At 48.4% G+C, this 27,756-nt stretch overlaps 2 protein-coding genes and 1 long non-coding RNA gene across 5 annotated transcripts; 1 reads left to right on the top strand and 2 right to left on the bottom strand.

The window, feature by feature from the left end:
* Nucleotides 1–150: 150 nt before the first annotated feature.
* Nucleotides 151–10,261, bottom strand: LOC136369767 (bile salt-activated lipase-like). 2 transcript variants are annotated; one of them, XM_066332829.1, is made up of 13 exons: nucleotides 10,120–10,261; nucleotides 5,332–5,701; nucleotides 4,582–5,229; nucleotides 4,156–4,306; nucleotides 3,792–3,914; nucleotides 3,264–3,461; nucleotides 3,034–3,164; nucleotides 2,505–2,612; nucleotides 2,172–2,289; nucleotides 1,715–1,901; nucleotides 1,270–1,473; nucleotides 836–1,033; nucleotides 151–397 (listed from the first exon to the last, which is right to left on the bottom strand). In XM_066332829.1, exons 3-13 carry the CDS (start codon nucleotides 4,645–4,647, stop codon nucleotides 193–195), a joined length of 1,689 nt encoding a protein of 562 aa, XP_066188926.1. In that variant the 5' UTR covers nucleotides 4,648–5,229; nucleotides 5,332–5,701; nucleotides 10,120–10,261; the 3' UTR covers nucleotides 151–192. The 2 variants fall into 2 exon arrangements, with proteins under 2 accessions (XP_066188926.1, XP_066188927.1); XM_066332830.1 differs by having other exon boundaries at nucleotides 836–1,030.
* A 3,695-nt stretch (nucleotides 10,262–13,956) lies between these two features.
* GFI1B (growth factor independent 1B transcriptional repressor) lies at nucleotides 13,957–25,186 on the bottom strand. Of its 2 annotated transcripts, XM_066332834.1 has the most exons (7): nucleotides 24,617–25,183; nucleotides 19,594–19,722; nucleotides 18,095–18,241; nucleotides 17,299–17,561; nucleotides 16,893–17,030; nucleotides 16,282–16,447; nucleotides 13,957–15,858 (listed from the first exon to the last, which is right to left on the bottom strand). In XM_066332834.1, the coding sequence occupies exons 2-7, from the start codon at nucleotides 19,706–19,708 to the stop codon at nucleotides 15,680–15,682; spliced, it is 1,008 nt and encodes a 335-aa protein (XP_066188931.1). In that variant the 5' UTR covers nucleotides 19,709–19,722; nucleotides 24,617–25,183; the 3' UTR covers nucleotides 13,957–15,679. The 2 variants fall into 2 exon arrangements, with proteins under 2 accessions (XP_066188931.1, XP_066188932.1); XM_066332835.1 differs by lacking the exon at nucleotides 18,095–18,241 and having other exon boundaries at nucleotides 24,617–25,186.
* LOC136369777 (uncharacterized) lies at nucleotides 19,719–23,536 on the top strand. Its single transcript, XR_010745062.1, has 3 exons — nucleotides 19,719–19,749; nucleotides 22,411–22,454; nucleotides 23,395–23,536. It is a non-coding gene; the product is annotated as an uncharacterized lncRNA (long non-coding RNA).
* Nucleotides 25,187–27,756: the final 2,570 nt, after the last annotated feature.

Raw genomic sequence — 27,756 nt, 5'->3', positions numbered from 1 at the left:
CTGGATGCAGCTGGCAGCAGCCTCCCTGGGACATCACAGGGTGACAGCCAGGAGAACACACAGTGCCCTCACAATGGATGTCCTTTCCTGACAGACCTTAATGTTGGCAAGAAAATCCTGCCATGGCAAGCAAAATGAGAACCAAAGTCATTCAGTTGCAAGCAAGTCTTTAATAAATTGTCTTCAAGGGGTTCAGAACATTAACTCTGCCTGGGAGATATTGGCAACCTGTGGCAGCTTCAGATAGACTGAGTTCCAGAAAGTCACATACTCCGACCTCAGGTCCTGCTTCACAGAGTTCTTGTTCAACTTGTTGTTGATTTCCAGGTAGTACTTGCCCTTCTCGGTGTAGGCTGGCCAGGAAACGGGCACATCTGAATACCCTTCATTGGGATCACTGGGGGAAAAGGAGACACAGAGGCTCAGTTTTATCAGGCCAGCTTGGGGGATGCAGTTTAAGTGTGTGACCATGCAGAGTGTTTGACACTGGGGTAAGTAATAGGAATTCTGCCTGCTAGGAGTGAGTTGATGGCACACAGTCTCCTCCTCCATCCCCACTGGCATCATCCCTGGCTTCACACAGAGACTTATGTCCTGCCTGAACACTAGGATTCAGGAGTAAACCTCATCGAGGGGAAGCAGAGATCATAAGTCGTAAAAATCTCTGCCCTCCCAAAGTGTGCTATGGATGAGGAGAACCCAGAGAAAACTCCAGACCAGTGAGAAACAGAGCCCTGCTCACTAAACAAGGACAGAGAAATTCTGGAAATGATCCTGGAAAGTTACTGGGCAAAAGCAGCAGCTGGAATGCTGAATCAAACCACAGATCACTCACCCAGTCCTGGCAAAATTGGTCCAGTAAGCAATCATGGCCTTTGAGACAGTCCTGTGCTTGGGCCAGTAGCCCATGGGGGTGGCAAAGGGCTTCCCAAACACGTACTGCAGGTCATCAGCATGGTCTGCCCCGACCCAGCTGGGGTAGACGGGCATGCGGGACGGCTGCGAGAACACGTAGCTGTAGGTCTTGCCACTCCTGGGAAATACAAGAGACTGGCTGAGCAAGGAGAAAGCAGAGAAAGGGCTGCAAATTCAAACCAGCCCTCCAAAGACCATCAGGGACAGAGATTCAGTCTTGCAAGATGCTCACACGCGTCCACTCCCATGGGGTGGTATCAGGAGAAAACAACCTGAAGCCGTTTTCAACTCCCCTTCCCAATTCTCAGCCTACCCCTCCTGCACCTGCAACATCCCCAGGCCCGAGCTGCTCACTTGGCATTCTGCAGGTGCAGGTCCAGTGCCAGCTGGGTGGGAATCAGGAAGATGTAGTCAGTCATCAGCGCCACCACTGTCTTCTTCACCACCTCCTGATCGGGTTTGTCACCCCAGCTCTGTGTGTAGATGTTGAACGTGGCGTTGGCTCCAGCCTCTCCCCTGTCCACGGTGAGGCCTTTGACCAAATTGTAGACCTCGTCACTGAAAAGACAAGTGATATTCATTAATCACTGACCAGCAACTTCAGGTAGGACAGGGATCTTGCCTGATCCTTTCTCTTGGAGGCTCTGGACTCGGCAACAAAAGGCCTGGGCACCCAGGCTTGGAGTGACATGCTGCTATGAAGGCCATGCCTTGTCCCCAAGTCTAACTCCTTGGGGCTTGGGAGCTGCCTGAAGAGCAGCTGTGTCCTGTTGAGGGTTTGAAGGGATGTGTCACTCACGCAGTGACTTTCACCAGCGGGCGGTTGATGGCGGGTAAATCCACTCCAGCAAAGAAGTGTCCATCCATGTCATTGACCCCGGCCACGTAGTCGATGTCGGCAGCGTTGGCAAAGAGGTTCTCTGGCTTGTCTGGGAGGAAATCCCCATCAACAACGGGAGAGAGGGCGAGGGTGTGCACCAGGGGCACTGCAGGAGACAAGAGTGGAGTCTGTTAGGAGGTGAGGAAACACACATATGTGGTCTGGTGTATCCCAAGAAGAGGCTGAGGTGGGCAGTGCTCATGTGGTGCAATGGCCATCAGCCTCCGGAAAGGTGACTGCAAGAGCTCTCATTAATGTCCCTTTTCTGAAGGACACAAGCACTGCTTCCACACTCCTGCCAATTCCTCCAGAGCCCTGCCAAGAGCTTGGGCAGCCCACGGTGGCAGTTGGACCACATCATGGGCTGGGCACTTACTGGGCAGGTTGACGAGCTGCAGGTGGTAGGCCAGAGTCAAGGCTTTGGGGTCAGAGCTGCGCAGGCAGCTGGCCAAGATGGTGGTGTTGTCTGTGGAGCAGCCAACCTTCGCTCCAAGCTGTGGGAGAAGAGAGAGAAACATCCCAGTGTAAGCACCCAAAGCCAGGGGTTATTCTTATACAGACAGAGCTGTGGGTTGGTTTTAATCTCAAAGCAGCAAATTTCCACAGCTCTGTTGGGCACAGCTCTTGGACAATCCCTTCTGAGACACGCTCTCCTCCAGGGGAAAACTTTTATGGTCTTTATTGCCTTCAGGCATGACTTGCACGTTACCTTTTTGGCCCAGAGGAGCGGGTCCCTCTGGATGGCCCAGCTGCAGACCCCGACACCGCTCTGGCTGATGGCTCTCTTGAACAGGCCCTTGTTCTTTGGGGACAGTGTCTGGAGGGAAAAATGGAAACAGGAGGGGTTTGGGTACAAACTCCTGAGAAGAGCCTGGGCTGCCAAACCAGCTGGATGGCCTTGTGGGTTGTGCACCTGTCCCAGGGAAAGCTGCCAGGTCCTGTGCTGTTCAACAGTGCCAGGAGGTAAAGTTAAAAAGCAAGAAGTTTAGAGAAGCAGAGGAGAGGGACATGAAAAGTAAAGGCTGTTTTCCCACAGGATCCGTGGCTGCAAGGGTGGGACTGGTGAAGCTGAAGAAGGAGGAGCAGCTACAAAGCACTGAGGCTGAGCTTTGCTGTCCTGGCCAGGGCAGCACGTTCATGAGGCAGCAGGTGAGGAGGAAAGCAGAGGAGTGCCAAGGGGTCCCCCTCTCCCATTGCCAGAGAAGGGGCTCTGCTCAGAACCAACAAGGGTCATTCACCTGCAGGGAGACACTGGTGGCACCGGCCGATTCCCCAAAGATGGTGATGTTGTCTGGGTCGCCCCCAAAGGCCTTGATGTTCCTCTTCACCCAGGCAATGGCCATGTGCTGGTCCTTGAGGCCGTAGTTCCCTGAGGGACAGAGAGCACCCGGCAGTGAGCAGGGGCACAGCAGAGCTGTCCGTGCCCGGCGCCCGGCACAGCGCCCCAGGGAGGGATCCGCTGCGGTACCTGGCAGGTTTTCGTCCCCGGTGCTCAGGAAGCCCAGCGGCCCCAGGCGGTAGTTGAGGGTCACCACGATGACGTTGCCCCGCACGGCGATCTCCTCCCCATCGTACAGGTAGTTGTCCAGGAAATTGGCTCCCTGGCTGCCTCCAACCAGGAAGGCGCCGCCGTAGATATAAACCATCACAGGCAGCTTGGTAGAGACTGGCAGGAGAGGAACAGGAGCAGAGTGAGCTCCCGCTGAGCTGCAGCCTGCTGCCCTCCTTCCCCTCATCCCCTCCCTGAGCATTGTCCTGGGCAGGAGCTGGCTTGATGCTCTGCCAGAAAATCAATCCTTGCTCTGCTCAAGAGGCTGAACCTCCCAACAGGGTGAAGGTGAGGGACAGTGTCTGACACGGTTCCCACCTCTCTCCCTGAAAATCACTGCTCAGCACCTGCCCACTATGGAACACAAGTGCTGAGAGAGGCTCCAGTGCAATCTGTGCACACAAGACAGATGTGAAAGTCCATGCCAGGTCCCTGCCAAGCACATACTCTGTCTCCTCCCTTGAGGGATCCAGATGTTCAGGTAGAGGCAGTCCTCGCTCCCACGGATGTCAGTCTGTGTCAGCTTCATCTGCACACAGCGATTCTTGAATTCTTTGGTTTCCAGTGTTCCTAAGAGGAGAAAGGGGAGACAGCCATGTCCAAGTTAAGGGCATCAGCTCCGTTCTCTGGTTGCAAGGTGTGTGCTCACCCATCCTTTCCTCTCTGAATCCAGTGCAGTGGCAGCAAAACCTCCCCAGCCATTGTGACCAGTCTGAGTAATATGTTGTACCCTTTCCCACATGTACTATATTAAAGACAGAGAAGCAAGAATAAAACCCCACACCAAAGCCATTCAAATATTGGATCTTACCATCCCAGCCAGGATGAGGTTGGGGGTCTTCCAGAGTCTTTGGTGGGGCAGCAAAGGGAATCCCTCTGAAGATGTCGACATAGCCCTCAAAGAGTCCCAGTTTCTTACTCTCGCCTTCCACAAATCCTCCCTCGGTGAGCACCACACCCAGCTGCAGGTGGTACCATGGAGAAGAGACAATCCATTGCTCTGTCCTTCCTTACTCTGCCTTCCCACATTACCACACATTCACATCCCGCCCTCCCCGTCTGTGCCCTTGGTCCCTTGTGCAAAGCCCCCGCTGGCACTGGAGCTGTGCTTGTGCAGGTGTCCCACAGGTGCCCTTTGGAGCAGCCAGGCAGCAGCAATTTCCCCACAGTCCCAAAGAGAAATGACAGAAGGAGAAAAGCTCCAGCCTTAGGCTGCAAACCCAGCCTTTGTACTCACAGTTGCAGCCCAGGCTACTCCGAGGTAGGAGCACAGGGCCAAGCCCAGGATGTGCCAGCGAGCCATGGTGAGGGCAGCCCTGAGGGGACAGTCCCAGCTGCAGGGCTCTGTTTATATAGCCACGAGTGCAGGTGTGTGCCAATGCCATGGGGCAGGCTTGGCTCGGAGCTGAAGCAGGGTGGCCTCCACACCCCTGTCCTTCAGTAGCCCGAGGCCAGTCCGTGACTCATGGGCATGGCTGTGTGAGAGTCCTGCAGGTGCTGCTCCTGTGGGCTGGAGGCCAAACTCCCTTTAGGAATCTTTTCTATTTTCTCCATGGCCACCATCCTGATCAGACTATACTTCCCACAGTCAGAGAGATTTGGGACTGCAACTCCTGTGTTATTCTTCTTCTCTGGTGTATTTGGATGCTTGGCACTCTCTTGGGAACTTGTTGAGCTTCCTAGAGGACTCATTAGCCAGTTATTATGAAAATGCAGACACTCATTTATCCACAGCACTGGTGCACAATTTCTTCCAGCTCTGGACAGCAGGATCCAGTGGTTTAGTTGAGATTTCTTCATCACAAAGATGGAAGTGTGTCAGTGACAGGTACTGCCGAGGCCAATCAGGTTCTCACCCCAAAACCGGGAATTGTTATATTCCTGTCTAAGTTTGCACTCTGCCTGTAGCTGACATAGACTTGCTGCTGTCACTGAAACATGTGAAAATTACATTTGTGCTCCAGATTCCAGAAGAGAAGGGACTCACCCAAGTGACCAATGGGTTCATTTAGCTTTGGCCCAACCTCCTCGTCAACGGGCAATGCAAGAGGAAAATGCCATTATGACCTTTTTTTTTTCCCTTTATAAAGTGCAGATGAAGGCTAACAGTGAGAAAATGAAAGATGTTTCTTGTGGGAGATTTCCCAGATTGTTCTTCTGGCAAAGCAAATCGGGGCTGGGGGGCGGGCACAGGAACACATGGCATTGATTCCCAGCAGAAAGCCAGGTTTGCTGCATCCCAGCATGTGTGGGGTGTGCTGGGAGGGGCAGTGCTCTTCACCACATCCCCAGGTCCCCTCACCTCAAGTGGCCACTGCCAGGCAGTTTTCCCCTGTGCCTCCTCTGTTGTGCCAGACCTAAAGGGATAAATCAGGACAAGGCAGCAGTTTCAGCAGGTGAAGGTCTCCAGCCGTTTCCCCTCTGTTCCTGAGCTCCGCCTTTCCCACGGGGATCCAGCATGTGGGACATCTCTGCCACAGCCGAGCCCTGTGTCCCCCACCACTGTGGGGCCCTTGAGTCAGGGTTGGTGGCATGTCTGTGTGTCTGTGTGTCTGTGTGTCTCTGTTACAGCTGCTGCTTTTCTCCCTGCACATCTCAGCAAGGTGGGAACTGGGTGTGTTCCTTCTGTGGGAGCTCTGGGATGGGGTAGAAACAGATCCAGCCCCAAATACCCAGGAGCCAGCCTCCCCCAAAAAAACCATAAGCCTGGCTTAGAAGTTGTGATTAATAATAAAATAATTGTTTGCAGCCTGTAGGGTGCAGCAGTAGCACACTTTGATGGAAACAAAGAACACCAGTTTGGAAGGGATCTCAAGGGATCACCTGATCCAACCTCTCTTGCCAAAAGCCCGGTCTAGATAAGACAGCCCAGTACCCTGTCCAGCTGATCTGAGAAGTGTCCAGTGTTGGGGAATCCCTTCCCCGGGAAGGTTTTTCCAATGACTGATTGCTCTCACTGTGAAAAACTGTCCTCTAGCATCCAACTGTAATCTCCTCAGGAGTAACTCCTACCCATTACCCCTCATTTTTTTCCGTGTGACTCCTCCTAAAAGGAGTCTCCATCTTCTCTGTAGCCACACTTTAAACATTTGAACCTAGAGATAAGTTCTCCCCTTTTCAGGTGAGCTGACTTTGGAGCTTTAGAGCTCACCTGAGTATTGCCAGACCTGAGGGGAGAGTCCCGGAGCTGTGAAAGCAGGTGGCAGCACAGCACAGGAAAATGCTTTAAAAGGAGACACCCCTGTCACTCTTTACATGACTTACACAGCAACAATATCCCGGGTAAGCTCGAGGGGAAAGCCTCTGGGTTGTGCCACGGTTCCTTCTTTTGTATTTCCTAGGGAAGAGCAGCAGTGTGAGTGTGTACCCCAGAATTCTGTTCCCTCTGGCAACGGTTTATCCATCCCATGTGTGTCCACAGTTCCTGACCTTCCCTTCCTTCTGTGCTTATTTTTTGTGTTGCATTTAATCCAGGGGAAGGCTGCATCTCTCTTACAGGTACTGCAGGACTTGCTGGGCTGAGAGATTCCCCAAATATGGCATGAGTCCTCCATATATTCCAAACATTTATTTTCCCTAAGATTTCGTGGCATTCTAGGAAGTCTGGGCTCTGAGTGGAGTGGAATGCCGTTAGAGGAAATATTACATCTTCTTGCTGAGATCTGGCTGGAGCTTCTCTTTTACATTTTATTCTATAGAGCTGTTACACTGATCCTGTGTTTCACCTCAAGCAGGAAACAAAATGTTTTTGGAAAAGGACTATGATATAAAAATACGATGTAGTGGCCAAAGCTGTCAGGAGTCAAACTATTACTTCCAACTGCTCTCTGCTAATGACTTGCATCCTTTTTTCCAGGAACAGTGACATTCAAAGTGCATGGCAAGGGGCTTCCAGATTATTGGAAGTCTTGGTTACAGAGAGCAGAAACTGCTTCTGAAAATAACTTTCTTAGGGGAACTCTGTTCCAGTGTAAACCAGACTGGACTCTTCAGTTCTCATCTATACAAGTAAAAATCCCTATCAGCCCTGTGCAATGCCCAGATAGTAGAGGGAAGAATATACTTCATTTCCTTCCACATTGTGTTCTCTTACTCTTAGCAATGTTTCACAGCATTAAGTATCCAAACTACAGCACTTTTTTTTTTTCATGTTATTATTGCTCCCCTTCAGAAAACCCTTGTCTTTATTGCCCATTTTCATCCTTGGCTCATGTAACTTCACCAACTTTTATCTCCCTCCTTCGAGCCGCAGCTTTTCCCCGCTCATCTTTGTAATCTGACATTGTGATTTGTTCACTTGTGTGCTTGTTTTTCTCCTCGAAGAAGATTTGCTGAATCATTGGGGAGGAGGCAAGAGCTGTAGAGGCAGCTGGTGGCCAGTGATAAAACCACAGCCACATCCAGCCTTCAGGGTTTGCAGGTGACAGCTCTTCAGCTGAAGGCTTGAGTCACATTCCCTTCTGAGCTAAGATTGCTGGGCACTTTGGGATTGAGCAAGAGAGGATGAGGGGGTGGTACCCCCAAAGCAGAAATTAGTGCTCCTGATGACTACAAAGTTTGTGTTGTACTTTCTGCAAAATTAATAATGATGCTGTGAGAACTTGCAGGCTAAATCCTGCTGCCTGTTGGATGTTGTGCCCTTTTGAAATCCTTAAGCACTATGAGCTATTCAGATGCAAAGTATTATCAATCCTGTTGAGTTCACCACCACAGCTGTGGCACAGGGACACGGCTCTCTGACTTTCCAGCTGTTTCCCTGCATTCCAGGTAACATGAGAAACCTCAGCTGTCTTGTGCACACTCAGTCTGAAACCCAAGGTCTTCTGCCCTGTCAGCTCTGCCTTTAAGACACTAGAAAATGAGTTTTGTGCAGACGTCAAAAGTATCATTCAGAAATAAATTCTTACCAATAGTACATGATACTTTTCCTAAAAAGGAGTTTTAACTTGGGATGTTCTACTTAATTTTAATACTTCAAGGAGGTAAATTAAAGTTGGTCAACAAACAAGATTGCCAGTCCAACTCACCTGAGTTCCATTTCTTGTTGTCCTACTCAAATTTGGGCAAATATTTTAAGGTGAAAAATGAAGACGGGCAGATCCCAATGCAGAGACCTTGCTTTGATGCTTTATGGGGTTTTTGTCAGATTTTTCATGATGCTACTCCAGTGTATTGCTGTGCATGTGTGGGAATTCTACCTTGCTCTTATCTGCAGATCTTGAAGCTGCAACAGGCTGGTTCTAAATAAGGAGCTGAGGCAGGGATGTCTGAGTGGCACACTGCTTCACCATGTCCACACTCTCAGGATGAGGCCCTTTCAGGAACAGGAATGCTCTGTCATCTCCAACTTCCCCTTCCTCAACTGAGGCAAGAGATAACTTCTACTTTATGAAGAGAAAAAACCAGTGAACTTGACCACTGCTAAAAATCCCACCAAAGCTCCTAATATAGATGAGCCTGGGATGTAAGATAAAGTCCCATGGCTTTAAAATTATTCAAGAGGAAGGCAGAATCAATGGAGACGGGTTTTTAAACCCCTTGCTCTTCATGAGGAAGCCGTGAATGCCAGAACTGTGTTGGCCAGTGCTGAATGTGGCTGTTGGAGCTTGCTGAGGAGTCCTTGATACACAGAGGAATTAAATAGCTTAGAAGTTGCTCATGACCTGGAGAACTGTAGATTATGGGCTGGAGCAGAATCAGCTGTGAGAAACTCAGCCTGAGAGTGGTGCAGAAACCACAGGGCTGTGACTCAGCTCGTGTAACTTTAGATGCCTACAGATACTGGGCTCCCTCTCTTCAGGGAGAGAAGTAGGTGCATAGAAGGCAGGATTTCAGCCCTGACTGAGATACGTGCTTTAAGAGCAGAAAAAATCGTTTCCTAGATATGTTTCTTATCAAAAAAGGGAGCCTTTGAGTGACCGGGTCACAGCAGAGATCTCCTGACCTACTGCTGAAAGTTTCCTGCCTCATATCCCATGGAGAGCTGGGAACAGCAGTGCAGGATGAGCCAAGCATGAGCACATCCTCATAGCACAGGGGCAAGGCTTGCATCTCAGTAAAATCCCCAGATACAGGCAGGACCCGAGACACCAGCCTGAACCAAAGGTGGTGGGATGCAGAATGAGGGCTGTCCATATGGTCTGGATGAGCAGTGACCTGCTAACAGCACGGCCTGGCAGGCTAAAGAAATGTGTTAAAGCTGCAGGTGGGACACTGGTTCATCCTGCACGATCCAGCTTCATCAGGGAAACCAAGCAGAGGATGTGCCCTGCATGAATCTCTCATTCCCCTCCCTGTCATGGCTGAGGTTTGCACAGGGAGCTTGCACAGGTCCAGGGGAGCTCATCCAAACACCGAAGAGTGTCCCTGCTATGATCTTCAGCTGTATTGATTTGGTTATTGCTGCCCTAGGAGAAGATGTGAAGGGGTATTTGCTGGCTCATGCTTTTGCAGCTCAAATGGGAACAATCAGGATTTTCCCACTTCTATTCACTCAGGGGTTTTTACTGTTTTTCGGAGGCAGAGCAATCATCTGTACACCAAACTTTAGTGACTGGTGCACCTGTGAAGTGGTAGATCCTCCTCCCAAACCTCAGGGAAGGCAGCACAGGGGAGAAGCTGCTCTGGGCACTGAACAGGAGCAGCTGGCTCAGTAAGCACTGGAATTGTTTGTTGCAAATCTGACTCTCACACTGGGCATTGCTCTAGGAAAACCGTCCCCATGCACTCCCTCAGGTCCCAATGTTCACGTTTGCAGCTCCCAGGCTGCACTTACCCGGGTTATTTGCATGGATGGGGGCTCCCCGGGCGCCTGGGTGGCAGAGGCAAAGGGCTGACAGGCCTTTCCTGCCAATCTGTCTGTTGTTCAGATGAAGTGGTTGGAAAGTGCTCACTCTCCAGTTCCCTCTTTGGCTCAGGCACTCTGATAAGGCCTGGGCTGTCCTATCTTGCCCTGGGAGCTGTTCCTCCTCCCTAACAGGCTCCTTTCCCCGGCTGACAGTTAGCAGCCGGCAGTGCTTGATAAACTTATCAGACCAAAGCTGAGCTCAGTGCATGCTCAGCTCCTCCCCAGCCCCAGATTTCCCCATTCCTGAGGACTCTCTGCTCTCTGCCTGCCTTGCTGGCTGCTACAGTGAACACAGATCCCCCTTGGGCCCACAGGTCAAAATCAGCCCAAGGACCAGATTGAGAAGTGCCCAGATTGAAGCAGCACATTCAAAGCGAGGGCATTGAGTGGGATGTTTACAGCATCCATATCCAGCTCTTGCTCTCTCCCTGCAGGATTATTCACCAGTGGAAATGCTCTTGTCTGGTTGATCCTCCCTGTGTTGCTGCTTGCCCTGTTCCCCTGCTGGTTCTGAGTTTTTGGGGTTTGTGCAGGGTCTTGCTGGAGGATTGCTGAGCCAGCTGTGCAATGAGGATGCCTTGCTGGATTCAGTTCCTATCACTGGTTATTGGTGTCACAGTTACACTTGGGTGTCCCAGCCCAGATCAAGGCTCCATTGTGTGAGGTGCTGGATGTGGAAGATAAGGAGGAGCAGTCTCATTCCTGACTATCTTACCGTTGAAATAAACAAGTGAAATGAAGGGGAGAGGGGGAATGATTATCCTCCTCTCACAGATGGGGTGAAGAGCTTCTGAGAGCTTCACAATGCACCGAACAACTTCAGAAATCCAGCACTCGAGTCTTGCCCAAGGTCATGCAGGAAATGTGTGGCAGATCTTAAGTCTCAGTTTAAAGTTGCAGCCTTAAGATCAGTGTGTGTCCATGGTGACTGTTAGTTTAAAGATGATGGGCCAGGAATTCTGCAGAGATCTGTGTTTTCTGACTTCTCAGTCAGCACAGAGATTCACTGTCCCTGAATAATTTTTGTGTGGCTGTTCTGAGTTGCCTCCTCTGAGTAGATGTACTATTCCAGGTGAAGATGGAGGGGAAAAAAAAAATCTCTGCTTTGTGAGCAGATTAAATGTTTTTAAAATGGTTTGTGATGTACTCTCTTTTTATTATTCTGTAGCAGCTTTGCAGGATGAGCTCCACATCCAGTCCCATGTTAGGCCCTTAATGGCAGGCAGGAATGTTTTCCCTGTGCAAGGAAATGTGCATGTAGCTATTTCTGGGAGATTGCCCTACACCTTCAAGTTTCCTTTTGTGTGCCGTGCTGATGGGCTGGGATTAAACTGCTGCTGTGTCTCCATCACCTGTGACTGGGGAACAACCTGCTGTGAGGACAAGGGACTCTGCTTTTATCTTTTTTTCACTGAAAACCCTTTTTTGTCTAAGGCGGGAAGCAAGTGGATGCAGCAAATAACTTTAACCAGTAGAACCTGCACCCAACTGAGGTCTAATTCTTCCCTGTCCTTCCTCTCAATTCGTTTTAGGGCTTCTCTAACAATTGCCAACACAAGAAACTTCAGGATCTTGCCTTCTCCATGGCTATACTCCGTGAGGTTATTCCAACCTGAAGATCGGTTCCCGCCTAACGCTGTGCTAGCTGGAACACCCCTCTGCTTCCTGCAGATGTCCCGTGGCTCTGTCCTCCTTAGGAAGACAGATTCATCCCGTGTCCAAACTGAAATCCACCCTTAATCACAGCTCTTCTGAGCTGCTCTCAGTGCCTCAAGGCTGTCTGGAAGACAGAGGCACCTCTCTCCTCCTGACAGATGCCCGGGGTTGGTGTTTTGCATTTCCCTCATTTGCTAAACAAAACAGCCCAGAGACCAGGATTTTTTTTCCCTAGCAATAAAGGGAAGAAGGTGTGAAGGGGACTGGTGAAATACAGGATACAGATCGGGCTCAAAGAGAGGCAAAAACAATCAACTCTTTCTTCAGCCACAAAGATTAGTTGAGATTTTGCTTTTTGCTATCTGTTTCCTTGACTGAGTGATCAGAATGTTTGTGATGCAAGGGGAGGTGGTGGGAAAGGGGTTGTACCAGAGTGATCAGAACTGGAGGAGGATTTGCATGTTTGGAGAGCAGGGCCAGGTGTGTCTGGAGTTGGTGCCAGCCATGGCCTGGTCCTGAAGGGTGCTGAGCATCCCTGGGTACCAGTGGTGTAGATTCAGCAGCCTCAAGGATCAGGGCAGCCCTTTGGCTGCCCTTTGTAGCAGGTCTGCCCATGGCTGGTGCTGTGCTGGGAGGGAAGAAGGACCAGTGAAGGGGCTCTGCCTTTTTTTCCTTTGGACTGTTGGCATCCACAGGCCTCAAGCAACGCCAGGGCTTGGGCATTAGGTGATCTTAAATTGGCAACTCATTACTCAAGAGGAAGAAACTGTAGTGTCTTACTGGAAATAACTGCAAGTTAATTGCCTGTCCTCCTCCCCCCTTTTCTGGCTGTCCTCCTCTCCCTGTCTCTGGCTGTTCTGTCTCACTGGTGCCTTTGCCAGTGGCCCTCCTCCACAGGCTGTGCCTCTGACATGCTGCCTGTGCCTGTGGGAGTGGGTCAGCCTGGTCCCCTGCACTGCTCTGGCCACAGATGTGTTCTCCTGAGCCCTGCAGCTGCACACTGCCTGCAGCCATCCCAGTGTGCTCCTCCACTCGCTGCCCATCCAGCCAAAATCATCCCTGGATCTCCTGGGATGTGCTCCCCAGGCTCCTCACAAACACCAGGCTAAGGGTTAACAACGCCAGCTCTCTCCTGGCACTACATTCTCCAGTGTAGCTGCTCTTCAGGAATATCTGGGCTCAGCAACCTGCCCCGGAGTCCTGGGGAAAGAGCAGGCAGGACTGGGGTGATGTGTGCTCAGTTTGGAGGGAGAAGCTGTAGCAGCACACAGGAGAGAAGATCCCAGCTGTCCATTGAAGGTTATAGCTCCTCTGTACCTTGGAATCAAGGGCAGGAATGAAAATCTAATGGACACAGCAGCTCTTCTTCATGAGGCTCAGAAGAACCAGCTGTCTGGTTTGGTTTTATGAGTGGTCACAGGCACTCTTGCCAATTGACGTGTGCCAGCACTTGACTCCAAATGGCCAAAATTGGGAAGTTTTACATGAGTCATTCATCCCTGCTGTCCCCAGGGAAGTCTGTGCTGGTGTGCCTGTGTGGTTTGAGGCTGGAGGGTTTTGCTCCTGAGCAGTCCAGATGCTTACACCCTCTTTGAATATTTCTGTTTGCAGATTAGTGGAGGACAAGGGGAATAACAAACACAGTTTGCATTTTGGGCAGTAGTTTTAATAAGCTGAAATGACCTTACCTTGAGGAAAGCTTGTGCACCTGTGGGTGTTCACAGGTGTGTGTGGGGCTGGGGACCAGTTCCATCACAGGTTCTGCACCTTCCCCTGCATGGCTCAGGGAAGGACAGCAGGGATTTACTGGGGGCCTTGACACTGTCTGTTGGACACACATTCCGTGTATCTGGTGTCCTGCTCTGCAGAGCTGGCTCTGGCTCTGCTGGGCTCTGCACCAATCTGCCTCCAGGATGAAAGTCTCTCTAATGGGAGCCCTTTCCTGCATGTGAATTTCCATCTTTATTCCCATTCAAACCATAAAGAGCAATCCTAGACTCTTTCCCTTCTCCTTTTTCACCCCATCCCCACTGCCTGTGTCCCCAGAGTGAGGTATGAGCCGTTCTTTAAATGAGTGTTTTAAACATGAAATACACTGTGTTAGCCCAGTTACTAAGAAGGAACAGATTTATCAGATAAATCCCAGCAGGCCTGTACACGTCACTGTCTGGTATAGTGCAATAAAAATATACATTAGACTAAGTATAAATACATATTTACAGTGTACAAGTAAAGCCAGGAGTACAGACTCTGGGTTTGAGTTTCCAGGTACATATTAATGACTTACAGCTTAGGCACAGCATAAAGGGGGCAAATACATTTTGGGTCTTAGGAGAATAACTTGGGATTTACAGCAATGGAACTGAGGGCAGTTCTCTCCTGGCAATACATGAATTTTCCACATGGACCATTTTGTCTTTGCCCATGACAGCAGCCTTCCTTCATAAGCCTGTGGAGTGAAATGTTCACAGCCTGTTCCCAGGGTAATTCCCACTGGTGCCATTGTCCAAGGCTGTGTGTTCAGGGATGCTGTTATAGAGTGAGCTATATGCTGCTACAAAGCCCTAATTAACTGAAAACACTTGTCTATGTTATAATAATGTTATATTAATACTTTGTCCTTCCTGTTAAGGACTCAGGAGACTCCACAAACCTGAGTGAATGGCCCCATGTCACCAGGAGGGGTGGAAAAACAAAAGCCCATTGCAGTGACTTGCCAAAGGTTATAGAGAGAAAATTTGGCAGAGCTTGGAGGAGAACTGGTTCTTTACTCGCTCCAGTGCTTTGCTTCACCCCCTAGACCTGGCAAAAGGAGGAAATACCACTGCTCTCTTTGTATAATATTTGTGAGGTACTTACATGCTCTGCCAACTTGTACAGGCTCAGTCACTTCCTCCTTGAGGAGAGTGCCTGGCAAGCAGAACTCTGGCCCTTGACATTGATATCCAGGGTCACTCCTGCCCAGGCAGTGACTCAGGATTGCTCAGGACAGCTCTAAGCTGGCATGTCCAGCATGCAGGGAAATATTGTGGCACATACCAGCCCCGATTCCAAGAGCAGCCAGACTCTCCCATGGTACCAAGGCATGGGGATGATTAGCTCCTGCCTGGTGCTGGGCTGTGGCTCTTCCTGGAGCCTGCTTGGGATCTCTGCAGTGTGGTGTGTCTGGGGAATGTATTTAGAGACCCCTGTTATCTGCTAGGGATAGGAGCTGTTTCTTCAGTATTTTCCTCCCACTCCAAGCTAAAAATACAGCACAGTTAACTTGTCATTTGATCACAGTAAATGCTCTGCTGAAAGAAATGACTCTAAGGTGTCTGTTGGCAGAATTTATGGCCTGGGCAAGTCTCTGCAGAAGGCCTGTGCAGGTTGAACACAGCTGACTGAATGCAATCTATTTGCATGCCCTGGGCTTATCCTCCCAACCATCAGAGCAGAACATGGTTACAGCACCAGTTTGGCACAGATTGTTGCTGCCACCAGCCCAGGAGTCCCCTCCTCCCCACTGGGCAGCCTGATGAACTGGATTCTGCTCCTGGTGTAAATCCAGAGTACTAGTGACCTTGGAGGAATTCCTCTGGATTTACACTTGAGCAGGTGATGTCAGATCTGGGCTGGTACCTGTCGCAATTAAAAAGTGAAAGCTCCCACATGTTTCTTTGGGATGTGCAAGGCCCTGCGGTGCCAAACGCCAAAGCCAATGCATGACTTGGCCAGTCCTCAGGAGAACACAGGACACCCTGGGAGCTTTATCAGGTGGATGGAGGTGCTGGGGACAGTCTTCTCCTTGGAGCATGAAGTGGGAGCTCCAGCAAAGACCCGGAGGCTGCCCTCACTTGAGGCTGTGCTGGGTCTCCCGGTGCCTCCGCAGATCCACCTTGCGCTGGAAGCCCTTGGCACAGAGCTCACAGCTGAAGGGTTTGAAGCCGGTGTGTTTGCGGCTGTGGGTGATCAGGTTGGAGCTCTGGCTGAAGGCTTTGCCACACACCTGGCATTTGTGGGGCTTCTCCCCTGCAGGGCACAGAAAATGGTTAAAAAAACTCCATTTTAACAGGTGAAGAAAGAGAGATAGAAATGTATTTTAGCAGAGTCAGACCTGCTCGGGCATCAGGGGGCTGCCAGCCCAGCTTTGCTGGTGGTGTGTCTGGATTGTGATCCAGCACCAGAGGGTGGGAAGAACCACCGAGTAACCCATTCCCTGCCTCCAGGGCTGGGTACAACCCCAACATACACCAGAGGCTGGCCAATAACCACCTCCTTATCAGGCAGGTGTTCTTCAGCCTCCTGCTGTCTCACCCCACATGGAATAATGACCTCCCAGTGCCTTTGGACACTTATCCCCAGTTTAATACCTCAGTGTCTGGGGACTGTGTATGCACATCGTCACAACGGGCTCTGATTTTGGTTTTCTCATTGGAATATTTGGTTTCTCACCTGTGTGGATGTATGTGTGCTTCTTCATATCCGACTTCTGGTGGAAGCGCTTCCCGCAGTACTGGCAGGGATAGGGCCGAGTGTCCGAGTGGATCAGGAGGTGAGTGGAGAGGGTGGAGGAACGTTTGAATGTCTTCCCACACATCTTGCATTCAAAGCTTCTTTCCTGTTGGGGAAGAAAAATCATGGGATGTCTGAGGCTGCAAGACATGTGACAGAGCTTGAGGAGTGATGAGAATAGTAGATTTGATAAGCAAATCTCCTTGGCTCGTGGACTGATAGTGCTGGGTGCAGCACAAAGAGAATGCAGGGAGGGTTAATTATGGAAATGGATCACATCTTGTGATCCAAACTCCTGCACCCTTTGGCAGGAGGTGAGCCACAGAAGAGCAAGCAGCAATGATCCTCCCTTCCCTTCCAAGGAATTCTGAAGGGCAGTCTGAGATTTGTGAGACCAAGAGCTCTGACCTGTGGTTTTCAGAGCTCCTGTCCTTGTCACTGCGGGCACAGGAAAGGCATCACATTTGTAACCTAGCAAGGGTCACTTCCTCTGTAATGGATTAAGCAAGAGCTGTGGGCCAGAGCTGGTTCTCTGGAACCACACCACCCACCTGGGAGTGGATGTTGGTGTGCTGCTCCAGGCTCACAGCGTGCCCAAAGGTTTTGCCACACACTTCACAAGCAAAGGGACGGGTCCCGCTGTGAGACCTTCGGACATGGACCTCCAGTCCATGGGGAGTGGAGAACACCTGCAAAACAAAATCCCAGTGATCTTTCTGGCATGAGGTAGCTTCATCTCCGTCTCTGTTTTCAATTCCTCCTCTTTTTTTAATCCTCCCCTCTTTCAGAACTCATGTGAATAGCAGCATTCCCAGTGCCTGGTTCTCCTGACTGCAGTCCCCGCTCTGAGCCACACACTTTGGTGTGACCAAATGAAGAACGGGTTTCATGCTTCATGTGTGCAGTGAAAATCCCTCCAGGCCCTCCCCATCCCGGAGGCTCTCATCCAACACACACCTTGTTGCACTTCACGCAGTGGAAGGTCTCCATGTCTGAGGAATAATGCAGGCTGTAATCCAGGGGGGGCTCGGTGCTGGGCAGGAGGTGGCTGCCGTACAGGCTCACAGGGTGCTCCAGCAGGGCTGACTGCATGCTGGAAGACATCTGCTGGTAGCTGTATGGCACTTGGAAAGCATCCCAGGAAAAGCCAGCTTTGTAGAAGGTTGGGGTGCTCGCTGTGTTAGTGCACTCCTTGATCTGCAGCCCTGGCATGGCCATCTCTGAGTTTGCAGAGGAGAGAGAGAGAGGTGAGTGTCACACCATTGCCTGAAAAAGTTCCCCATCTTGCCTGACCTCGGGAGTTGCAGTTGGCAACTCCTCCTTGATTCAAATCCTGATTCCCCATTTAAGTTCCTGTTGTGACTCTGATCTCAATCTGAGGGAATTTTATGGCAAAGAATGCTTTGGAAATTTTATGGATAAGGGGATATTAAGTCCCCTTCTTGCCCTCTTTGATGGGGTGTTTGAACAAGTGTCCTGTGGGCACCTGCCTTGACCCACATAGCACAGAGCTGTATTAAGAAGGGCAGGTTCATTCACTGGGAATAACAGCACTATCCTTCATTCTTTCTGGTGTAGACCAGAACTGTAAAGGGAAATACAGAATGCTTCTGATGAGCTCTGCTTATGGCAAGTGTGACCATTGATGTCAAAATGAGAGCTCTCATTTACTGAAAATCTAGGCCCAGTTTTAGGGGCTGCATAACCAGCTCAGCCCTGACCTCTTTTGTAATTGGTGTTTTGGGTAGCCAACCTTGAGCTGAAGGGCCTGGCAGCATCCTGCTCAGGTACTGGACAGGGACACTTTCTTCTTTCAGTTCAGGTGGGTCCTTTTCTTGTTTTGGAACTACACACCCCAGGTCCTGTTTCCTGATGTCCTCTGCTGTCCTGCCTCCTGTGGCTGTAAAGAGCAATGTCACAGTTACGTCACTCTCGCTGTTACAAGAAGAGTCTATTTAGTTGAGTTTTGTACTCTGTGTGAACTCCTGCCTGGACACAGCAGCCCATACTCAATTCCCTGCGGAAATGCAGAGTGATGCAATCAGCATTCAAGGTCTGCCCATTGCTGAGGAAGGGAAATTCCAAACAGGATGAGATAGGCAAGGCAGAGGGGGCAGGATGAGATGATAGGATCCTTGACACCTGATACAGTTAGAGAAAATCAACCCTAGAATTATGTCTGTACGAATAATTTCCCTATTTAAAACCGTTTCTGTTTGTGTGGGTAACTAACAATCACTAACTTATTAACCTCCCCACCCCTCTCCTGAGAGAGTTGGGTATTGTTAACCTGGATTTATGGACAGCCAAGTAGGGAAGCAGAGAGGGGAGGCAAGTCCTTATGCACTGAGCTTCGTGTCCTCCTCCCCACGCTCCCATTTAGTTCTCCATGCTTGTCCCAGCCCTTAAAGACACCAACCAACCCTTGCTAAGCTTTGTAGTAAGAATCTGAAATGGACAGAGGTCCAACATGTCTCTTTTCTGCTGGAAATGGGACAGATCTGCTGAAGGACAGTATTTATCTGTTGTCAAACCTGCCACTGTACCAGAGACACAACAAATGGCTGAAGGATGATGGCAGGAATGGAAATTAAAATGTTACCTCCCTTCTTTTTTATCAAACTTATCTCAAGGCTAGACTCTAATTTGATAGCCAGGGCCAGAACAAAGGGTAAATTGATCCTAAATTTGCATAAAGAAAATTTGAATGGTGCCTGAAGGAAGAAGATAATTACTCTGGCCCTGCCACTGCTTGGATGGCTGTGGGGCAGTGAGAGCAGAGGGAGGTCAGCAGGGGTGGGCAGAACTGTGCTGGGTGGTGTTAACACCAGGAAGAGATGGAAACACCCCGAGGCAGAGAAGATGCAGTCCAGAGGGAATGTGGGCAGTGAACACAGGAAACCAGAGATGGAGCTGGCAGAGTTCTTTGTAGAACTGACAACCCAGTGGAAGCTCTTTTCCCATCTATTAGTGGCCTGAAATTGGTCATTTTTCCCAAATGTGACCAACTCTACACAGCATCTCATAGCTCAAATCCTCCCAGTAACCAAGCAGGAAACAAAGAGAGGACCAGTGTGGATTTGGCATGGAGAAAGGACACACAGAAAGGGATCAGCTTGCCCTTAGACTGGCATCCCAGTGTGGAAGCTCTTGAATGCTCTTTGGCTCACTCATCCTGCTCCCTTAGCTGCCTACTGAATTATTGATTCACCTCAGTGTGTTCCTACAGGCCCACGGCATGGATTGACTCACCAGTGAAGGCAGAGGTGACTGGACCCCACGTGAGCACTGGCAGGTCATCTTCCACACAGCGGTGCTGGTGATAGGTGTGAGCCTTTTTGCTCTTCACCAGAAAGGAACGTGGCATCTTCCATTCACTTTCTGAGATGAAACACAGAAAAACACCAGGTAAACCTCTGTGGCTTGGGGAGTAACTTACCACTTGTTTCAGATTAAGTGCACTCTGTAAAAATCACACTTCACCATCTACCCCAGGCTGAGGCAAAGGATTACAGAAAAAGAAACATGGACAGGCTTAACCCAAGAGCTGTGTTAGACCAAAACTGTCTGTGGCAAACACACTGGAAGCCAGGACCTGTCTTCTATAGTCCTGCTCTGACTACAGGACAGGCTGCATCTCTGATCTTCTCCTCCCTGACAGCACACAGAGGGAACCACAGGTTAGAGATCCCCACTGGAGAAAGTCTGAATGTTGGTGCTGCACTTGGAAGGTCCCAGTCCCAAGCCATGGCCTGGGCTCTACTGTGAAATTAGTATATAAACAATAATGACAGAATCTACATCAGTAATAGGTGAGAGGCAGGGAAATCCCTGCAGAATGGTGTGTGGAGGGTTTCCCTCTTGCTTGAGTCGTTGGAGTTCTGGCTGCCAAACACCAGAGCAGAGGCAGAGCAGGAGGGCTGGGTGAGAAGTCGCCTTTTGGACCCAACTCAAATATTACAGACCGTTGAAATGGCGGGTTAGGGACAAACATAAAATGCTGAAATTTAATCATACCAAATTCTCTTGCAATGCCTGTGTTATCTTTGCCACCCAGAACCCAGCCCGCCCTGTGCCCGCTCCCTGGGGCTGGTAACTGCCCTGGTGGAGGCAGGGTGGCAACAGGGACCATGTTGTGTGCAGTAATAGCAGCTGGTGCCTTATTTGCATGTGTATTTGCATTTTCCCTTGTAATTGTTGGGGATAGAGGCACTAAAAACAAATCTGGCAATATTTCATTTGGAAAGTCAGCATTTAAGTCGTGGCTCTCTGTTGACTGGAAACTTATTACGTTTTGTTCCTTCTTGAGAGTAGTTCAGTGGAACCTACTTATTTACTGAAGAAACCTCCCCAAAATCCATAAAGGTTGCTCCTGTTAAGCAGGAGTGATATGAAATGTCTGTCCAAGGACAGAACAGTCCTGGAATCCCAAACAGGCAGGGATGGAAAGGTGTGTTCCCCAGAGTTCAGAAGTGTCTGTATTACCCCTTCATGCTAAATATAATTACAGAGCACAGTGGAGTTTTGTTTAAAGGTCTGAAGGTCGCATTTACAGTGGAGCCTGAAGCTGTGGGATTCCCACAGCCAGGTCTGCTGGGGACAGGGGGATTGCCAGGGTACCCCCAGTCCAGCTGCCTTTGGATATGCTGCTTTCTTTCTAAAATCTGGTCCAGGATTCCCACTGTTCCAGCTATGATCTCAGGGATAACTCCTGTTGGCTCTAACCATTTTTCTCTTCTGAAATGACTCACCTGTTTTTCTTCATCTTTTTTCCAAGAAATTTACGTGTAGCTTGAGATGAATAATAGAAAGCTGAGGCCAAGAGCAGACTTTTAATTTAATTTTAGAAAAAGGACAGAAAGCACTGAGGATGAACCATGAGCAGCCCTTGAGGGAAGGGGCACTGAAGTACAAGGCTGCTTTTTGCTCTCCTGGAACTCTCTGCAGAGGTTCATTCAAAGAGCTGTAAAGAGTCTCTGCCCAGTGAAAAGCTGCGGGCACAGAAATAGCTCAGTGCAAACACTGAGGTGTTCTGCAGTGGGTTGGAACCCTTCAGCTCAGCCTGTGTCCCCCCAATTCCAGCAGCACTGCTGAACTCTTGGTCAGTCCCAGCTAAACTACCTGTGCACTGACCCAACCCTGCATTATAGACCCATCCCGAGTTAAATGCCTTTAGACCTGGAATTTCCACTGCTGTCACAGGGATTTTCCCATGTGGTGGGGCAGCACTGTGTCCACAATGGGAGGTATTCATGCCAGGAAGCTTCAGACATCGGATTTCTCTGCCTGAATTAACCAGCTCGTTTCCCTGGGCTTCCTTCACGGTGGAGGAAGAGGCTGTGGCAGTGGGTAGTGGTAGGGTGAGAGCCTGCATCCAGCTGTGCCTGCTGGAACAGCCACTCTCCCTGCCCTCAGGCTAGAGAGCCCTGGAGAATCCTGTGACAGCAGCTGGGCAGCTCAGCCAGGTAAATCAGAGGACTGGAGATGGGCGGTTTAAACAATCCAGCAAAGTTTTATGGCAGTGCCCATATGCCAAGAACTGACAGCACTAAGTACAGCCCCTCTTTTCTTGTGGTGGTCAAAAGCAGATGTCCCTGAATAAAAGGAACATTTATAGATGTGTTTGCCCCAGCCTGTGTAAAAGTCGAGTTTGGTCCAGTATCCTGACTGCTGATAAGGGCCACGACTGAGCACAACCATCTTCAATGGACCGAACGTTGCAAAAGGAAGTCACCTTCCCCCACCCCATTTTACAGAAAAAAAAAGGAACTGGGAGCCCAAAGCAGAGTTAATTAACAACTGCACTGGACGGGCTTTGTGATTCACACAACCAGGCTAGAGGAAAGCTACAAGCAGAGATTGTGGGAGGAAAAAGGACTGGTTTTCCTCGAAACTCCAGATTATCTGTAGCAAGAGATCAGCTGCTCCTAATGGCTCAATGTATTTCCCAGGAAAAGCAGTGCTGTGGACAATGGACCCTCCACCCTGCTACGTTTTAGAGTGATTGAAGCGTCTGACAGAATTTAGCTTCAACCTTTGTTGAAAATTAAACTTTCTCTTTTTTTGGAGTCTGTTCATTTCAGCCCCTGTGGCAGCAGTTTCTACCGGGACTGGTAAGTGCACAAGGGAAATTATTGCTTGGGCAGGATTGCCCATCCAAAAGGGAAGTGTTCTGGCATTTTTATTAATTCCATATAGGACATAAAACCAGTAGGTGGCTAGAATCGACATTCTTATTAGCCTGCCCTTCAGGCAGCTGTATAATAATGTTATAATGTGCCCTGAGGAAAAGACAGCGGGCGCCAAGGGGATAAAAGCAGCTTCACTATTTTGGGTACCTCACTTGAAGCACCTTAGAAGGGTTTCTTTCACAAGTTATAAATTCTCCAGTCAGATCTGAAAGCAGATCCAGCATTTGCATGTTCAGACTCCAAGTTCCTTTATCCTCAGTGATGCTTTTGGGTGATTTTGCAGAGTATCTCAGGTAAAACTCTAACGGGACACTGAAACATTGCAAATGGGCTTGGGTTTTAGTTTAGGGCTGGCTTCTGACCCCCGGATCCTCATTTTACTGGATCCTGTGTTCCTCACCAAGCCCTAACTCTCACTTCACTGCATGACAGCTCTCAGTGCCCAAACCCACAGGACTGATCTACGATGTAATTTAGAGGAAATTCATACTCTCTGTGAATTAGGTTACAAAGCATTTGGTGGGGACAGTGCTTGCAGAATTATGCCACGCTGAACCCAATTTGCAGTGAAAGCTCCACTCTAAAGCTGACTTGCATTTTTCTCTAAATTCAAGTAATTCTGTTTTCAGGTATCCAAGGTTAATTATAGAGAATAAATGCTTTTTCATGCTACACTCTGCAAAACATTCAATTCTAACTGGCATTACAAGGCTAGTACTCACTAGTAGCACATGACATCACACCTTCACATAAGCATACAAAGTTTTAGGCTAAAAAAGGCTTTTTCCTTTCCATGGCTTAATGTATATTATTTATATTTATATCTTAATATTGCCTTTTTCCTGCCTTTTTTTTTTTCCAGGAAAAAGTGAAGCTTCCAAAAATAAAGAATAGTTTCTCTTTCAAAAGATTACAATTTTGAAGAAAAAAGTGCAAAGTAGAACACAATGTGTTTGTGGTTTAAGAGCCCAAATAAAATAAAATAAAATAAAATAAAATAAGAAGTTTTATGGACTCTTGACTCTTTAAATACAAAGTCAAATTTGAAAGAATTTCAGCTTTTTACAAGAGAATTAATCATTTCTTCATTAGTCCACCCTTGCAAAATCCAATGTACTTGGGGTAAGTAATTTAAATGTGACTTTTTTATTAGAAAAATGAACAGCACATTTTTAACTCTTGTGGATAAATGGGCATTATGGCAGGAGCAGAAAATTATGGTGTAAATTTTGTCCAAGAAGTTGAACAGAAATTCTGGCATAGCTGCAACACTCAGAAAAAAAAAAGATCTTTAGACTGTAACTGCAGCACTTGTTCTCCAGAAAGCTCACACAGCTCCCTGTGATGTTGGGAATGTCACTGGCTCTAGGAAACTTTGCCTGAGACTTCTATGGATGGAATTATACAGTGTAATCTCCCAAATTCCAGATCTCCTTAATGTACAGATGCAATTTCGATGTGAACTTGCAAATCATTAATGTATTGAATCAATCTCGTGATATGAGAAGCGCCTATAAATAGCTAATCCCATATGCTAAGAATTGTTCGATTAATCAGGCTATATTTTAAAAGGGTGGGAAAATAATAAAAGATGGAATTCAAAGCAAAAATCCTGAATGGAAGAGGGATCGTCACCTACAAAAACTGGCACAGGTGATGGCAGCAGAGGTGTGCTGCTCTCTGAATTTAAAAGTTTGGCCCCATAAAAGAGCAATTAAAAGGAAAAACACAGTTTGCCCTCTCCTCAATGGCAAAATAAAACACTCCACAGCTCCTGCTGATGGAGCTGGCTGGGACAGAGCTACCTGACACCATTGTCACATCTTCTATATTTTGTTCTATTACCATTTTCATGTATGAAAGTGAAGTACATGGCATATAATTTCAAAAGGTTCAATTCAAATGAGTCAGGTGAACCGTTACCATAAAGAGATCCTCAGGACAAATGGCTCTAGGCAGTGGAACATGTTACATATTTGCAGACATAAGCAAAGAAGAAGAAGGAGGAAAAAAGTTAGAAAAACATATCAGAAAAATGAGAAAACCAATGCAATTTAAAGTGTTTAAAAGAAGAAATCAATCACCTGTTTGAGGGACTTTGCTTTACTGGATTTGCCTTGAGATCTCCCCAGACAAGCAAGATGTTGTCTTCTCTCAGGACTCCTCTTCCACTTTTTCACTTGGTCGCAGTCGGCTGAAATAGATACTTCTCCTTTTTTCTCTCTGTTTTTTTTTTTCCCCTGTTCCCCTCCCTGATTTTTCAATCAGATTATTTGTGTCAAAATCTGGCGGTGAAGAAACAGCCAATAAGAGGCAGAGCCCAGAAAGTATTTGCTTATCAAAACTTCCCAGGACTTTGACAACTTGAAGAGAATTCACGATGCCCAGCTCGAAGCCCTGGGGGCAGCACCCTTCACTTTTAGGGGCAGCTTTGCCTTCTGCAGGAATACTCCTCTGTCATATTGACAAAAAGCATGACACAGGAAATAATGTACTGAGCAGGCATTTGTTGTTTTGTCTTTTCCTTAAAAAAAAAAAAATTATAAAAGAAAAAAAAAAAAAGCCCTTAAGAAACCTGTATTTTTACACACATTCATCCCCACATCATATCTCTCACAAACAGACACACCATCTGTCTCACTCACACACACACACTCACATACTTGGGGCTCATAAACAAAACCATCGAGCACATATGCACAGAATTATTTTATTCCAGAATGGATCTTTTATCTCTCCAATTTCCAAGAAAAAACGAATAAATACTTGCACGGTATAACCGAAGAAGATGTGTGTTAATCACCCTTCATTTTCCCAGGCATATGTGTGTGCAATCCACACATATTTTGGGCACTGCTCTATCTATATACAGCTGTATATAGGGTATAAATATAGATTTAAGAAAGCTCATTAAGCAAGCTCATTAACAACAGCTTTGCAAAAAGCTCTTCAAGAGCAATAATAAGAATTTGCACTTCTATTGCTTGCTTTCAAAAAAGGTTTGAGAATGGGTTTGCAAATGGGAAATAATTGAGTGTCAAAGTAATGGTGCAGTGGAAGGAGGGTGGATGGAGCAGGGGCACAGTGACTGTCCCCAGGTTGTTCTCTAGCACAGGTGGGAACAGGAGCTGGAGAACAGGTTTGTTTTTTTTTTTTTTTAGAATCCTTAGACATCACTCTTATTTGGAGACAAACAAGGAGAGCTGAAATCCCCAAATACTTGGAAGAGAGAGAAGGGGAGTAATTCCTCAATTCCACCTGTTCTCTAGTTATCCCAGCCTTCCTGGCTGTGCAGGTGCACAGTGGCATGAGCTGTGTGTGCCCTTGGATGTCCCCTCCTGTGCTCACAGCTCTCTCTGTATGGTGGCACTGAGTGTAGAGATGCCTTCCAAGGAATTTATCATTCCAGAGGTAAATAAGTGCACAGCAGCTGTTGCATGCTGAGTACCGGACTGCCACCAGCAGGGAAATTCCTCTGGAGATGGAGTTTTCCTGCTCCCTGGGAGCTTCCAAACGCATTTCACTGCTTCCTACAGCCGCATGGTTCTGCTGGGTCCCTTTTCCTGCTGCAGCTCAGGGTGGGGAACACCAGGAAGGAACAACCTTTGTTCTGCCCCAGGCTCAGCGGGAGGCTGGGGCTGCCCTGACGGAGCAGATGTGCTCCAGGGACACTCGGGGCTGAGAGCAGAGGGATTCTGCAGCTGGCCACGGCAGGGCCTGCTGTCCCCAACGCTGTGCCAGGACAGGCACGAGTGACAGCCGTGGCATTGCCCCATGGCCGGGCTGTGCAATGGGCTTGATGCAACTCGGAGATAGCAGCGTGGATTTCACCCGCATTGAGAAAGATTCAGATTTTGATCTTAACCCATCTGCCATTTACTGAGCATAATTAATTCTCGTTGTTTATAGAAAAGAACAATCCCTTTTCCCTGCTCCCTCCTCCCCTCCATATTTATCTAGCTGGGTTTTGCATGAAAGAAACGTTCCCAAGGCATTGTGCTTGGAAGCTGATTTGCATCCTCTTAAACACAGGCATTTGAGGGATTACATTTCCCGCTACAAAAACAAGCATTGTAACAGAAACCCAAAATGTACATTGCAGCTCCAGGGTTTCTTACGAAGACAGTTACAGGAATTAAAACAGGAAAATGACAAGCTGCTCAAAAGGACTGAGATGTTATTTTGTGAAACATTGGAGCTGGCTTCTGCCAGCATCCCTGAGCACAGAGTTCCCGTTGATACAAAGTGCAAATGGCTGCAGAATGTGGCTCTTAAACTGGAAACAGTCAAAGTAAGTCAACCACATAGAAAAAACCCCAAAAAAACAAAAACAACAAAAAAAACACACCAAAAACAACAACAACAAAAAACACAACAACTAGAAAAGTAGTTGTGTCAAGATCTTTAAGGTCCCTTCCAGGCCACTCTAAGATTCTGTTTTCAGTAAAACCTCCCCAGCAGCTGATTTCAGAGGTGTTCCAAGCCCTATGGAAAAGGAGGGTGCCTCCATCTCCAGTGTCAGCACCAGCTGGATCAGCTCTTCTGCCTCCCCAGGTAGCCACGAGCTCACAAGGCCCAGATGTAAGTGCAGACAGACTGATCCCTGAGCTAAGGACACAGAAACTCTCATTCAGGACCAATGTCACCACACTAAAAAGGTTGAAGGGACATGGGGACACTGCTGTAGTTCCGCCAGCTCTCACTCACTCTTTCTCCCTTTATTTTATTTGAGGGATTCTTGTGGAGCAAAAAGCTGCAGGATGGGAGTGCAGTCAGCTTGTCTTGTGTTCTGCTCTTCCCTGGATTCCTGTCTATGGCTTCTGTTCATCTCTTCACTGAAAGCATCATCAGAAGGTGACTTACACAGGCTGAATTACAAACCCAGAGAGCTGGAGGTGCATTTGGGGCTGGGAGAGCCTTAGAGCTGACCCCGTGTGGTCATTCTTGTTTTATGTTTTTCCTGTTGATATCATTTTCCCCGTTCTCTCTTAGTCAGGCTCAGCAGAGGAGGCAGAGCCACAGAGAGCTTATCTGGGCTCCCAGAAGCTTGTCCTGGCCCTGACCCACACAGACCATGGGGGATGTAGAGAGCCCTGCTTGCACACAAGGACAGTTCAATTTTGTGTGCTACTGTGAATACTTATTACGTGTCACACGCTCCAGCACACCTTAAGTAAATAGATTTTTAAATGTACAGCTCAGTAATAATAAACAGGTTAATTAC

This window comes from Sylvia atricapilla, chromosome 19 (assembly GCF_009819655.1).
Source record: "Sylvia atricapilla isolate bSylAtr1 chromosome 19, bSylAtr1.pri, whole genome shotgun sequence".
NCBI lineage: Eukaryota > Metazoa > Chordata > Aves > Passeriformes > Sylviidae > Sylvia > Sylvia atricapilla.
Note: the sequence above shows the minus strand (reverse complement) of the source record. Positions and strands in the feature narration are given on the sequence as shown.